This window comes from Embiotoca jacksoni, unplaced genomic scaffold, assembly GCF_022577435.1.
Source record: "Embiotoca jacksoni isolate LCO1_2020_lvr unplaced genomic scaffold, fEmbJac1.0.p SCAF_1, whole genome shotgun sequence".
Lineage (NCBI taxonomy): Eukaryota > Metazoa > Chordata > Actinopteri > Embiotocidae > Embiotoca > Embiotoca jacksoni.
This window is the reverse complement of record NW_027185229.1, coordinates 15007434-15021571: the sequence shown is the minus strand read 5'-3', so window position 1 is coordinate 15021571 and position 14138 is coordinate 15007434. Positions and strand designations below refer to the sequence as shown.

Sequence of the window (14138 nt, the reverse complement as noted above, 5' to 3'; positions counted from 1 at the left end):
TTATCTTGCAATAATGAGCTTGAGCAGCATTGAGTGAACTCGTTTGGCAAAGGCTTGAATGTAACATTCAAAGTGTACGGTGAAAAACAATATTCAGTTATTGTAAATGTCTGGCTGTGCTAAAAATAGTTTGATCGGTGAATAGTGGTTCAGAGGGTTGAATCTTGGGTTTGATTTTCATAACTTTGACTGTTAGTTCAGTCAGTCATTGTATAATTAGATGGCATATTCTCAGATGTTGCAACATACCACTAGGTTCAACAGGGCAACAAACTTGAGTGGTCAGATCAGACAGGGTTTAATCCATTAAAGCTTTGTCTGATTGGCTGCTACTTTACGTGTGGTTGAAACTGTGATTTTATGATCTGATTAAAACTAGGAAATATTTACATTTTCAAAGATTATTTTTGTTATGTTTTATCCTGGATTCTTTTTTTTTTTAAATTTGATTTATTTTCCTTTTTTTCCGAGCCGGAAGCATCAGCACATAAGATATTTTTTTAGTATGTGACAAATGAAACCAAATTGAATTTGTGAAACCTTTGACCAAGTTTGTCTTATTGTCTGACTACTCGTGTTTATTGCCCTCATCTGACAATTATTGTGATGCTCCCATGTTCTCTGGTTTCAGTATTGTGGGGAGAGAGGTGTTAATATGCACGTATAATAATAATAATAATAATAATAATAATAATAATAATAATAATAATAATAATAACAATAACATAAGCTGAAATAAACTAGTTTTCCAAAGTTGTTTAGAGGATAAAAATAACCTGGTTACTGCAGTAATTACACTGCTTACCGTCTGCTAATGATGGTAAAACATTAGAATGTTTACCTATGCTTTGTTAAAATGATGAATAAAGTACTTTTACCTTTGATGTAACTTTAGTTCTATGCTGTGAATCTAAACAGACGGCCTATTATAACTGTTCAAAGTCTGGTGATTTACTATTAACACAGTGGGTACGGAAAGTATTCAGACCCCTTTAAATGTTTCACTCTTTGTTTCATTGCAGCCATTTGCTAAAATCAAAAAAGTTCATTTTATTTCTCATTAATGTACACTCAGCACCCCATCTTGACAGAAAAAAAACAGAAATGTAGAAATTTGTGCAAATTTATTAAAAAAGAAAAACTGAAATATCACATGGTCATACGTATAAGTAATTGTCATTAGTGAAATATGTATTATGTTTAGTCTAGGAAGAAGTTTTGAATTTCTCTCCCTACTAAAAATTTACTTTCTCTGATTTATCACCCATAAAGCAGCAAATACATGAGGTGTGGAGTTTTAAAAGTCTCTTGAGATATTTGTGTTCAGCTTCTCATTGACTTTAGACCCAAAAAAGCAGCTGTTACTTGTTTACATGAAGGTATTCAGATTTGACAGGCCAAGGTCAAATTGGTGTAAGGTGGTCTTTGGTGAGTTTATTTTACATCAACACTGCCAAACATCACACACTGCATTTTGTTCTGACACAGTATCTGTCAGGAGTCATTTGCATATTTTTCAATTCCTCAGGGGGAGAGGCAGGCAAGGTTTTTGTGCTGCTTATTGATAGCAGAATTTTGGCACTTCAGATGCTGTCGTGGTGCACTGATCAAATCCCTCCTGCACAGACTTCAGTCATTTAGACGTGACTTTGCTTTCCTGGTGGAGATCATTAGAGATAAAGAACGTACACAATTAGACGACAGCAACTCTGACTCTGAAATACATCCACAATCGCACACACTTTCTTTGGGGAAAAACCCTCATCTGTTCAGACATCTGGTGTTTATGCTACAGTGCTATCATGGTAGTTATTCAAGCAAGTCATTGTAGAAATGAACATTAAGCTCATGTGTCAATCTTAATAGCAACTGTTTGGACTTTCTTTATTGCTACTTTAATATGAGGCAAACCTGACTTGTTGTGGTCTATTAGGGGTCAATTTGTGGTAATTATAATCAGTGATTGGCCATGGTAAGTAAATGTCGTTGTTGGTTTTAAATGAACAAAAGCCAATAGTTTTCAAGGGCTTGTAGGACACCGAGCAAATGAGCTAAATATAGAAAATATAAAAGTAGTGCCTTCTGTTTCTCTATGTAAATTAGAAACTGTACTGAACACACTGGTAACAGATATTTTATTTTTTGGAAACTGATGTACAGAGATATCTGTCAACTATTTCTTCCAAGATATTAAAATTGACACCCTGAGAGTCAAACTTGAAGATTTAGAAAAAAAAAAAAAAAGAAAAAAAAATCTACTCAACCAATGAATGCCATTTGTTTTAAATAATGATAGCACACACATAAATTATAGGCAAAATAGTACATCAAATACATTTGTATATTTATTTTTGTTTATCTTACATGATAAAACAATAGCTATGCAGTTCAAATTGAAGAACACAAATATTTGGACATTTAACAGCTATTCTTCAGCTTCCATAACAATGAAATGCATGCAGCCTACTAGTTTCTGTAAATGTTGTGGTGAACATGTCCGAAGACCTGGTTTCTGCCAGAAAAGCAAAGTTTAGTCACACCAGAGCATCAACGTTCTGACCTCCAGCCTTTTCAACAGCATATATAAACAGAAGATATTGTAATGGTCTATAGCTTCTGAATGTTTCACTATTTATTTATTTTGCATTCTCTCTACAGCCTTCTCAGCTGTGGGGCTATAAATGCACTTTTTGTCTGAACATATCAACTGCAGAACAGGCCATATTGTCAGATTAGTAAAGGGTGGTATTTCTTGTGTACAACAAAACATTTTATCCAAGTGGTGGTGCTTAAAGTCAAGGGGTTACACAACACATAATTATTCATCCTATGGGGATCAGTAATTTAGTTGCTAATTACATGCTAACACAGCCATTCAGCCATTTCAGATATGCTATCATAGATCAGTAATGGTCAAGGGGATATTGTGTCTTTCTTGGCAGCAGCTTGAGAGGAAAGGTCAGGAACTCACCAAAATCATTAGCAGTTATGACCAAGTGTGGGACTGATGAAGATGTCAAAGTGTGCACACAATATGACTGTAAAATTCACTTCTTTGGAGGCTGGTATACATGGCTTGTATCTATGTAAATTTTTCGTCATTAGGAAGAGATGGGTTAGGTGGATGGTTAGATAAAATAGGATTGAGTGCAGGAGACAGCTGTTTGCTACCCATTTCCAGCTGAGGTTTTATTTTTTATTTTCTTAAACGTGTTAAAGATAAGGTGAACAATTAAACAGATAGGAAATAGCCTTGCAGAAAACACTTTAGCTCTATGTACAGTAGTAATCTAAAACCAAAGCTTAGCGTTCCCTTACAATGAGATACTGGTGTCAATTGACTATAGTGGAAGCAAATGAACTTGTTTGTTTTGCCAGGCTCTGTATTAGGGAGTCTTGAAAATGCAGTCATTTTTTAGAGCAAATGTTCTCACTCAGTATTTGTGCCATCTCCTTCTGTGACAGTTATATAGATAATTGGCAGCATTTTTTTTACCTTCAGAAAATGTATCTACAGAGTTACAAAGCTTACTCCAAAGTCAAAGCAATGAGTTGTTGCCACAGATTATTGGGCAACCATTATGTCATGCAGGCAAGAAAAAAGTGCCCTGCTTAATACTGATTCTGCATCTGTGTCTAAATTCTAAAGTCTCACCTTAAAACAAAGAAAACTGTAAAGGATCATTTGTTTGTAATCCAGATAAATGTATTCTCAGTTCAGCAATAATGTTTATGATTTTCAACATTTAAGATGAGCTGAGGGATGATAAAGTCCACGAGCATAGGAAACACTTATCTTTGTGTGTTACAATGTAAATCAAGATAAAACAAAGCTATTTTTCTTCATGAGAAGCTTTCCACCAATGACTTAATTTATCAAAATACCACAGTAGCATGATAAATTCCTGTGACTAATAAGGTAATTGTACAATTAAATTACTCAGATCTAGGTTGATGGACAGGCTGGGGTCTTAACCAAATCTGGTTTCACTCAAGATTCCTGCATGCAGGGCCTTTCACTTATAGTTGCTCACCGTTTGTGTCATTGAGCATATTGGCTGTTGGCTACAGTACCTATGTAGGACTTGTTATCTGTTCTATGAATGTGGATGGTGCTGAGGTCAAGACAACCTCTCGGTCACCCTGTGGGGGTCACTGTTTAATGAAAACGTGTCCTGTCTGACGTTTAGGGTTGCAGCCTGTGTGCAGTCCAACACCCAGTTGCCACAGGAGAAAATGGGTTTACCAGAGGTTAATCAAGTGCAATTTATTTCTCTCTGTCCTGCCTGATATTTCCTTCTCCCACTTTTAGGAGAGTGAGCTGAAAGAGCTGTACATTCTGTTGCTCCATATGAGCCTAGAATCCAGTGTGTCAAAAGGTTTATATTGTGGTTTGTAGTTTTACTAAAGTTTATAAGGTCCCATTTGCAAAAGAAGGTACTTATAGAAAAGAGCAGGTGCTGTTAATCTAGACTTTCCTGCATGCAGAATTTCCCAGATTGCAATGATAATCTTTTGTTGGCCTTTCATTATTGCAGTTTAAAATATTGCTTCACAATAGTAAAATTCAAACACAATCCAATACAGTAAAAATGCTAACAATATTAGAATGGTTACACTAGTTGTTTTTTTTTTAACCTTTTTACCTCTTTATGTTCGATAATGTACAAAGATGAAGGACACATTCTTTGTGTCCTTCACAAAGGTTGAAGGACTGACTCGGAATGTGTCAGTACATTTTGTTTTAATGTTTTGTCCTCTCATAGTGTGTCACAATAATCTTATCACACTCTAACTTCCATGAGAACAGATGTTTGTGATAGGAAATCTGCTTACCTTCTGGCTTCGTTTGTTTCTTGTTATGCAAGAACATTTCGCAGTTCATAAATTTAGACTTATTTGTCTGCCAGACACCACCGCTAGAACAACTACATAGAAATGTCAGATCTTCATGTAACTTGTAAAAATTACAAGTCACATAAATTGTAATGTCAACAATTTCCACAGCGTGATACAAGTCATAGTAGCAAATTAATACATATTACATAATATTTTAGAAACAAATAAAAATCATTTCCTTTGAATCATGGCAGTGATGACATTGTAACAGCATCCTTGACCAAATTAAAAGATTGTGTATTCTAAAAGTAATAGCTTGTAGTAGCTGAAATGATGATAAAATGGTTTGCAAATAAAATATTTTGGCCATTGTTGAATTAATGGATTCACATGTTTAAGTGACATTGAAAGACTGGTCACGGTTCTGTTCCAGCTGTTCATACTGGCCAAGAAGAGATATCGTCATCGTGTGCCTCCAGTGGAACTGTTGAGGAACAACATCTGCACTTGTTAAACATTACTGTTGAAAGTTTAGTTAAACCTAGCTCAACAGACATTTAAAAACGATTTCAAGGCCAGGTTAATACTGAATGGAAAATCAAACAAAATGACTCCGTTCTTATCGATTGACATCAGTTTGTTTTTTTCAGTTGCAGAAACACGATCGAGAAGACGAGGACGTTTCCTCCAAGTGGAGATCAGAAGAAGAAATGGCAGCAGAAGCTTCAGATTTGAGGAAACAGCTCTAGAAACCCTAAATGGTAAAGGAGGAAAAACAACATCTGACAATAGAATAAGCAGTCACAGACTGCTGCAGAATAGGTTTAAGGCATTAAGGCACTGACTAATGTTAAGTTTTAGCTCTTGATATAGTATTATTTGTCTGTGCTGATTAAAATATCCCACCAACTATTTGGTGGATTGCAGTTAAATTTTATAAAGAAATACAACAACTCTGGCAGTCTCCAACTCATGTTATTGTGCCACAATCAGGTAAAGGTTTGTACTTATCCTGCCAAAGATATCATAATCTCCTGGACAGACTGGCACCAACTGGCATTTCAAACAGACTTTGATGGAGTCACAGTTTCACAAGGGAGAAGCCCCCAGCACACAATACTGAGGCAGGTCATGAGGCAAACAGTGAACTTTACTTCCAAAGAATTGGTGAAATTACAAAGACCAGGCAAGTGAACACATTACAGTGGAAAAAGGAGAGAGGACGTACAAAGTCAAGCCATAGTCCAAAGCTGACAAAAAGCAGAACACTAGGGAACCAAAGCTTACTCTCTGAAATACAAAAACGTATGATCTGGCAATCTGGTAGGGGCAGACTGGTTCTGTGTTCCGACTACTGTACTTACCTACTAACACTATTTTATGTGATGTAACAGTGTTACATCATTTGGAACATTTTGAGCACAATACATGGAAGTAAACACTGTATAAAGGGGAGGCTGTTGCAGCCATTATATGTAATGTCTTACAATGCATATTTTAGTTTGTTTTTGGAGATATCTAACAAAGGAATTAATAACTGATCAATATATTAGTCAGGAATTAAAATTATTGTTTGTGACAGCGTTGCATGTGAAAATTTTTTGCTGAAATTACTGTGCGTTAACACCGTCACATCATTTGAAACACAGCCTAGGAGTATATTGAGTGGGCTGATCGGCTGATTGGGGAACTGGGAGCAGGCTGGGTGGGTGTAGCAGGCACGAGCACAAGAAAACGCTTACTTGAAAAAATGTACAATATTTGAGCAGAGTGGGATGGAGCTTTCAACTTATTAAAAACCAAAAAGATATTGCTTGGAAGATTTTTTTTTTTTTTTTTTTTTTTTTTTTTTTAAATGATCAGTGTTTTAGCATTTCTACTCAAGTGCCCAGCTGCCTGAAATATAAAAAAAAATAATGAAAATAATAATTCACCTAATCACAAATAAATGCAGTCTGAGGAGTTTAAGAGAATCTGCTGAAAAGAATGGGATAAACTGCCCAAATCCAGCTGTGCAAACGCAGTAGAGACTGCTGGAAAAAGAGGCTTCTACAAAGTACTAATTGTAAGTCGTGAAAAAGATGACAAGATACAAAATTTAAATCTGGTGTGGGGGTTTTATGACTTTGTTGATCCCAACATTTTCATCTAGGGCCATTATCAGGTCAAACTTTCAACTTGGCCAAAACATTGGTCTAAGGCCAAATACCAGCAGAACTAATGACATTTAATCACTCTTAAACTTTGCCTTTAATGCTACGAGGGTGGATCAAAAAGTTAAGATATCTGCGATTTCTTCATGCACCTAAAACTCGAGCAGAGAGCGCACATCAAGATTTGCATGACATTTTTGGTTAACAGAAAGAGGTGGCAGGTACCGAGTCAGGTGAGTGGGGCATGTTTACATGTTAGCACCTGGCCAAGACAATTAATGGTTCCTGACCTGATGCGCTTTATTTGGTCTTGGACAGTGACATTTCGCTCCTTTGGAAACGTGAATGTCACTAATAAGCCTCTCCAGACTTATTACTTTATTGCTGTTGACTTTCTGAAGGATTTTCAGAGTCTGTTGTCGATTTCCTGACACGATTTGATATGCTACCTCTACTCATGTCCATGGAGAAATCACAAATACACCTGGACCACTGCTCAATATAATGTGTGTAACACTTGGTAAGCTTATTCAAGAAGTTTAAAGCTTAAAGTTGAAAGCAAATGTAAGCATGTTAAACTGAAGAAGGTGAAAATGGTAAACATATCTGCATCAGCACCGCAAACATGTTACCAGCTGATGTTTAGCGTAATTGACCTTGACTTTGCATGTCTGCACATTTAAAAAAGACATGAAAAAGATTTAAGGCATAATAAGTCAGTATTGATCACAGTAGTACTAGTTAAGGTCCAGTAATTCATCATCCATTACATCTATCAAAAATAATAATTGTCAGAAGTGATGTCCCCACATGTTCATTTAACTTATGGTTTACTCACAGGAAAATAAATGAAAATATTTTCCCAATTCTGAAGTTTAATCACATGCATTAATATTTCATGCCACAGTTTCTCTAAAAGTTACACTTGCCAATTCACAATTACTGTGGAGAAAAAAGTGTAAAACCCTGTAACTAAAACTATGCTTTATTTTTTTCTCTCCAGCATGGTGTTCAACCTGGTGCCAGGGTCAGCAGTGCCTGAAAGACAATACCAACACCTGAAATTAATGCAAAGTTTAATATTCTCCAATATTCGATTACATCTGAATTACTTTATTTTTTTGCAGCATGGTTTGGATGTACTTGTTTTCCAAATTAAAATGTAAACAGCTTGTAATTACTGACTCTAGCTCACATAAACAAACTGAAATTGAACTGTAAGCCCATTACCTGATTGGTCAATTGACAGAACATTACTCAGTGACCATTTAAATCCTTAATTGATTTAAGATATTTAACAAATAATACATGCCAGTAGAAGCTCCATAAAGGGCAGGCTCTTGCAGCCATTAGATTTAATAACTTGAAATTCACATTTCGCACAATTCACACAGAACAATCATTAATTGATACATTTATTCATCAAGAATGAAAATACTTGTCTTTATAGCCTTGCATATGTCTTCAAATTCAACTTCAAATTAGCTTTATCTTTGTGCTGCTGGTCAGCCACAGCAGAGGACAAAGATGAACAGAAAATGTGGTTAACTAGGAAGAACAGATGCTCTGAGATCTGTGCGATTGCTCTAAAAAAATATCTACAACAGTCACTAAGGATTAGGAAATGAATAAGAATACCCAAGGAGGAGTGCTGTATTTGATATTTGGTTACAGACACTGAAACATATAATTTAAAGGAACTGTATTAGGTTGGTTTGAATCATATCAGGCACATTTCAATGTGTTCATGTCAATGATGATTCTTCTAGGCAAACAAAAGTTAGTTATGGAGTTCCACAAGATTCGGTGACAGGTACGATACGTTTTGCTTTATACATGTTTGTCTCGGAAAATGTTATAAGGGAACCTTGTTATATATATCTATGTATCTATGACATGTATATTTATTTTTTATTTTATTTTTTTTGTGCACCTGGATAACATCCTCATCTACTCTGCCAACCGCCACAAACCCCACCGCCATTTCCGCCTGGTCCTGCAGTGGCTGTTGGAGAACCGCAACAGATTCCAAACCGACCCCCCCCCCCCCCCCCCCCCCCCCCGGCCGCCAATTCGTTCCCCCATCCGCTTGCTGCCAGGTGCTTCAATGGGCACACACCTCCCATTTTTCCTGCCATCTCGGCATCAGGCGCACAATCACTCTACTTCGGAGGACCTTTTGCTGGACACACTTCATTGATTCTGATTGGTAGGTAAGAGAAATGCTTCATGACTTTGGTTTACAAAGGCTTACACTTTTGTGTTACCTTGCTTCTTGTTCGTTTTACTGGACTTTACAACTTATTTAGATTATCCTGTTGAGTGCGTGTCATAATCTTTTGCATTTCTCGCTGTTTACATATCCTAGTGTCCTTTCTTTTTTATTCTCTCGGCACTGCAATGTTTGTCAAAGTCCTTATATCCTTCGTCACATATTTTGCAGCAAAACAAAGTAAAGGAAACAGGGTATTGTTTATTTGACTGTCTTGTAGGGCGGCCTCAAAATGGTAAAATCTTCATTAGTCAACGAGAAAAATCTTAGTCAACCAAGTTTACAGTAGTTTAGACACAGGAGGAAAATAAACGGAGGGATTTGCAGACATTTTTGTTCCCATTCGATCCCGCCCAGGCCACTGATGTATGTCGATAGTGGGCTCTCGTTGCGGGAAGTAAATGTTACGGCCTCAGTCGTATTGCTAATGTTTTTTTGTAATGTACTGATACTTGCCTGAATGAGTGTTATTGTCTCGGTGAGAATATCTTTTTCAATAGCCAGAGTATTTTGGGTTGCTGCTAATTGGCTGCTCCAGATGCCTGTCTCCTTAACTACCAGCTTCTCCAAGACGCCATTGGAGGGAGAGAGACTGGTGACAGATGACAACAGGGCTTTGTTCCTCCTCAGACCTCAATGTAAACTGTGTGAACCTTTGTGAGAAACCATTAGAAACTGTGTTTAAATCAGTGAGCTTAGTGTTGTGTTAATAAGCTGCTAGTTACTACTAGGTTGAAGCAATTTGCTCTATGCAAATATTTTGTAAATAGCACATTTACATACCACCAAGCAGTAGAGGTGAAGTGCCATTTGTGTTTCTCCCGTTTATGTTTGGTTTCGGGAGTCCCAGGAAGTGGATGTATTTTTTGTTTTGTTTCTTTAAACATGTGTGGTTCAGTTACGGGTTTAAAAAAGAGGTTAGGTTGGTTCTGTTTGTTGTTTCAGCCGTTGGTTCACCCCACAGACACGCTTCACGCACTGTAAATATTGCTCACTGTGTTTTGTAAATAAATTATTCACTTTTTTTTATTCATTCCACTCTCTGTTCTTTGTCATGCACCACCACTCCTAGACTGGGGCATGACATAAAAAGGGGGCTGGTCCGCCTTTTTCCCCCCCCTCGCATTAGGCAGGTACGCTTTCAGTTTTCTGTGGTTGTCCATTTTTCTTTGTGTGTGGGAGGTATAAAATGTTTTCTGATATGGATAGCTTTGAAAAAAAAAAAAAAAAAAAAAAAAAAACACTCGAAAACTCGGGTTGAAGCACAATAGCAGATTTTGTGTTGATTGCTAGTATGTTTAATGTTTCTGTTCCCTTTGAACACAGATAAGGCAGAGGCTGGCAGAGAGGGGCACGATCAAGGAAACCAAGCCTACAATAGTAAGTGCACCTTGGGGTTTAGACGGCGAGCGACGGCTGCCACGGCCTCACGAGCCCTCTGTGGCCAGGTTGAGCACAAAGTGGAGGCTCCTGCTGCCACTCTGGCCTCCGGCACAGATGCGGTAGTGCTTTCATAGACCGAGGTGGATACAGAGGATCGTAGGCTGGCCCTCCGTCTCAAAAAGGTGGAGCTCGCAACAAAAAACAGTGAGGTTGAGATGATGCGTCTCCGCATTAGGGTTATGGAGCTGGATAAATCCAAAGCCCCTGTCCACATCCACCCGGGTGGTAATGCATCTTCTTACCGCTCCTTCTTACCGGGTCAATGTGATCAGGCACATTGTCTTTATAGCACCATTTTGAGCGTTACAGTTTGTGGATACGGTGTAAATGTGGGGATAAGGCTCAAGAAGTGGGTGCAAGCTTGTCCATTGAAGAAACCGTACATTATGAAATTGTGAAAGCCACAGTTTGGTAGGCATATGAATTGGTCCCTGAGCCATCCCGTCAGAAATTCCATGCATGTGAAAAAACCTGGCAACTCAACATGTGTGGCGTTTGCATGTGAAAAAAAAAAAATGTCTGTTTAATATCTAGTGTACAGCTAGCAAGGTGACTTTCTGACACTCCATCCCGCTCACATGCTGTGTCTCACGACTTTGATACAGGTGATCAACCACCCACGAAACAATCTGCTTATCGTGTAAATTCCACCTGGCGTGCTCTTCTAAAAGAAAAGAACAAATAGATAGATTTGAACAATAGAACAGATAGATTATCCTTTGTGAGAAACCGTGAGAAACTGTGATAGCCTATGTTTAAACCAGTGATCTTAGTGTTGTGATGGCTGCTCGTTACTGCTAGGTGCTAGCATTTTGCTGTATTTTGTAAATAGCTTATGTCACTTGACAGGACAATATGCACACCTGTATGTAAACCGTTCGATGCGTACAAACATTTTGGAGACAGGGAAAATTGGCGACTCAGATGGTGAGGTGGGAAATTGAAGCCACATTGTCGAAACTACTGTACATATGAAAGTTACGATTATGCTTATAATGAATCTCGCAACTTTTATTTCACTTCATATAATGTCATACAGATCCACATATATTCAAACCACAAGTGTTATTTGTGTTTAGGAGCCATAACTATTCCATAAGCTCCTTCAGTTGTCAAAGATGAAAGCCTGCTCAAATTTAAAATCATATTCCGCTAAAAATGTCACCAGTGCTGTCTCACGTTCCCCATCCCCAGAGTGCAGAGGAGAGGGCAGGACTTGCTCTTGGGGTCAGTCGTGGAGGGCACTGCAGCTGTTGAATTGCAGGATGATGCTCGGATGCAAAGGTGGCAGAATTCAGGAAAGTCTTGTTGGCCTTTCCCCGATATTAAGACTGAATATACTGTGGATAATTACATCTACTGATAGATGCAGATATGTCCATTTTACTATCCTGCTTTTTCATGTGGAGGGGCACAGGAGGGCTGGAGCCTGGAGCCTTTCTCAGCTGGCATTTGGGGAAAGGCAGGGTATACCCTGGACATATCAACAGTCCATCACAGAAAGATAGACAATCATCCACGGAGGTCCCTCTTATTTAGACAATTATTAAGAGTCGACATTGAACAAGCAGGCCTACAGTGTTAGAAATACCTGGGTTTATAATTGATAGTAAGTCGATGGTTACCTGCAACTCGGTGACAGTTTGTAAAACAAAAAAAAGCTCAGCAGTGACTGGAGCTCCACTGATTTGGGTATGTTAGGTAAACTGATGACATTTCTATTGCTGGAGTTAGTCATTATCTTCGTTATTTATGCATGGTTGAGCATGCCCTGTCCGGGCAAGATTCAGGCCAGATCTCTGAGGCTGAATAATTATTTACCTCGCAGGCCACCAGACTGTTAAATATTAATACAAACTCAGTTAATGATGTGTTTTCAATGTAACCATTACAAAGGACATGATATTTTTTAACTGTCTAATAGCTGTATTAAATTGTGAGGGCTATACTAATATTGGTTTGTTTTATCCTCTTAATTGTTGTGCACATGGTTCTTTTTCTGTGTCTGATGTACTCTAGTCTAGGTGTTCATGTCTTCATATGTTTTATGTTTTACCTGGCTGCAAAACAAATTCCCCCCTGGGGACAATAAAGCTGTCTGTTTTGATTGACAAGCCTGTGGTGCAGTCAGGTTTCCAATCTGATGAAGTAACATCTTCTGCTTGCTCCTTCACTGCTTGTCAAAATATGGTCACTTCTGCCTCTATAGCACTCCAAATTAGCAAGACAGCAACGGCCAATATCGGAACTCAAAGCTTCATAATGGGCGTTCGCAAACAAATGGGTGATGTTACTGTTAGTTGGTGCGTGCATGCAACACCACAATGCCTTCTGTCTGTGACAGGACAAGACGAGCTGCTCTTTGTGTTTTAAGCTTTCCATCATAACAGGATGTGAACGATACGATTAATCTGTGATGTCACTTAATGGGCTATTTAAAGGAGCAGTGTGTAAGATTTAGCGACATCTAGTGGTGAAGTTGCTAATAATGTATCTCATCCTCCTGAAAAACACTGAACTCACAAAAAAAACCTCCAAAGTCCTTCTCTGTTGTTTTGCTTGTCTCTCCTGGGAAACTATAAACATGGTGGTGGAACATGGTACACTTCAGAGAAAACAACCTAGTAGTATTCAGGGCCTCATCCTAAGGTAATAAATACATCACAACTTAGTTTTAGGCAATTATATACGAATGAAAACTTGTATATGGTCCATATGATATATTTGGCGAATATATCCTTTTAAATACTTCAAACCTGAACCTTTAAGTAAGTGATATTATGGGATAATTTAATACAAACCAGATTGGAGGAGCTATTTAACTTATAGTAAATGGTAATGAGTGAATAAACATTATTTTAGCCTTTCAGTAACGTGGAGCAAAAGTAGTATCAACCACAAAGCTATCTGGTGACATGGCCTCACTCGACTTGTGATAAAGCCTCAACCTTCCCTCTCCGGTGTACATGCATTTGGTATCAGGGGAGAAGGTGATGAAAAACATGCAGTAAGGTACGTGTGTGCAGAGTTCAGAAGAGCTGACATCTATCTGTCCATCTGTCATGCTTGCCTAGTCTCTGTTTTTGGTGAATGAATAAGGGTGCCTCTTAAGTTCTGCTTCTCATTCTCTGTGTCACTCCCAGCCATCCTTAGGAGTCAAATCACAACTCTGTTCACTGACCTCTCTGCTGGGGATGTGGGGATATGGTGGGCTGAGTGGAACAAGCTGGAAATATGCAACCCTCTTCACTGAACCCTGTCCCACAGAGGCACTGGGGTGATAAATGATCCAGGTTCAAATCATATTCCTCCCCTTTTCCTCTGCCACCTTGGCTATATAGCCATCCACAGCTGGAATTACCTCTCCTTGAATACACACATTCAGCAAGAGGCTCCCCTGGATGAGCCACTGATAATGACATTGCACTGTA

General features: G+C 38.3%; 1 protein-coding gene across 3 annotated transcripts in view; it reads left to right on the top strand.

Annotated features, from left to right (window-relative positions):
- The window catches only part of LOC138193158 (bis(5'-adenosyl)-triphosphatase-like), a 276788-nt gene extending 268581 nt beyond the window's left edge, over positions 1 to 8207 (top strand). For all 3 annotated transcript variants that reach the window (XM_069141228.1, XM_069141058.1, XM_069141141.1), the window contains 2 exons: positions 5490 to 5600; positions 7996 to 8207. In XM_069141228.1, the coding sequence (XP_068997329.1) occupies positions 5490 to 5588 (99 nt within the window). In that variant the 3' untranslated portion in view covers positions 5589 to 5600; positions 7996 to 8207. The remainder of the gene's footprint in view (positions 1 to 5489; positions 5601 to 7995) is intronic.
- Positions 8208 to 14138: the final 5931 nt, after the last annotated feature.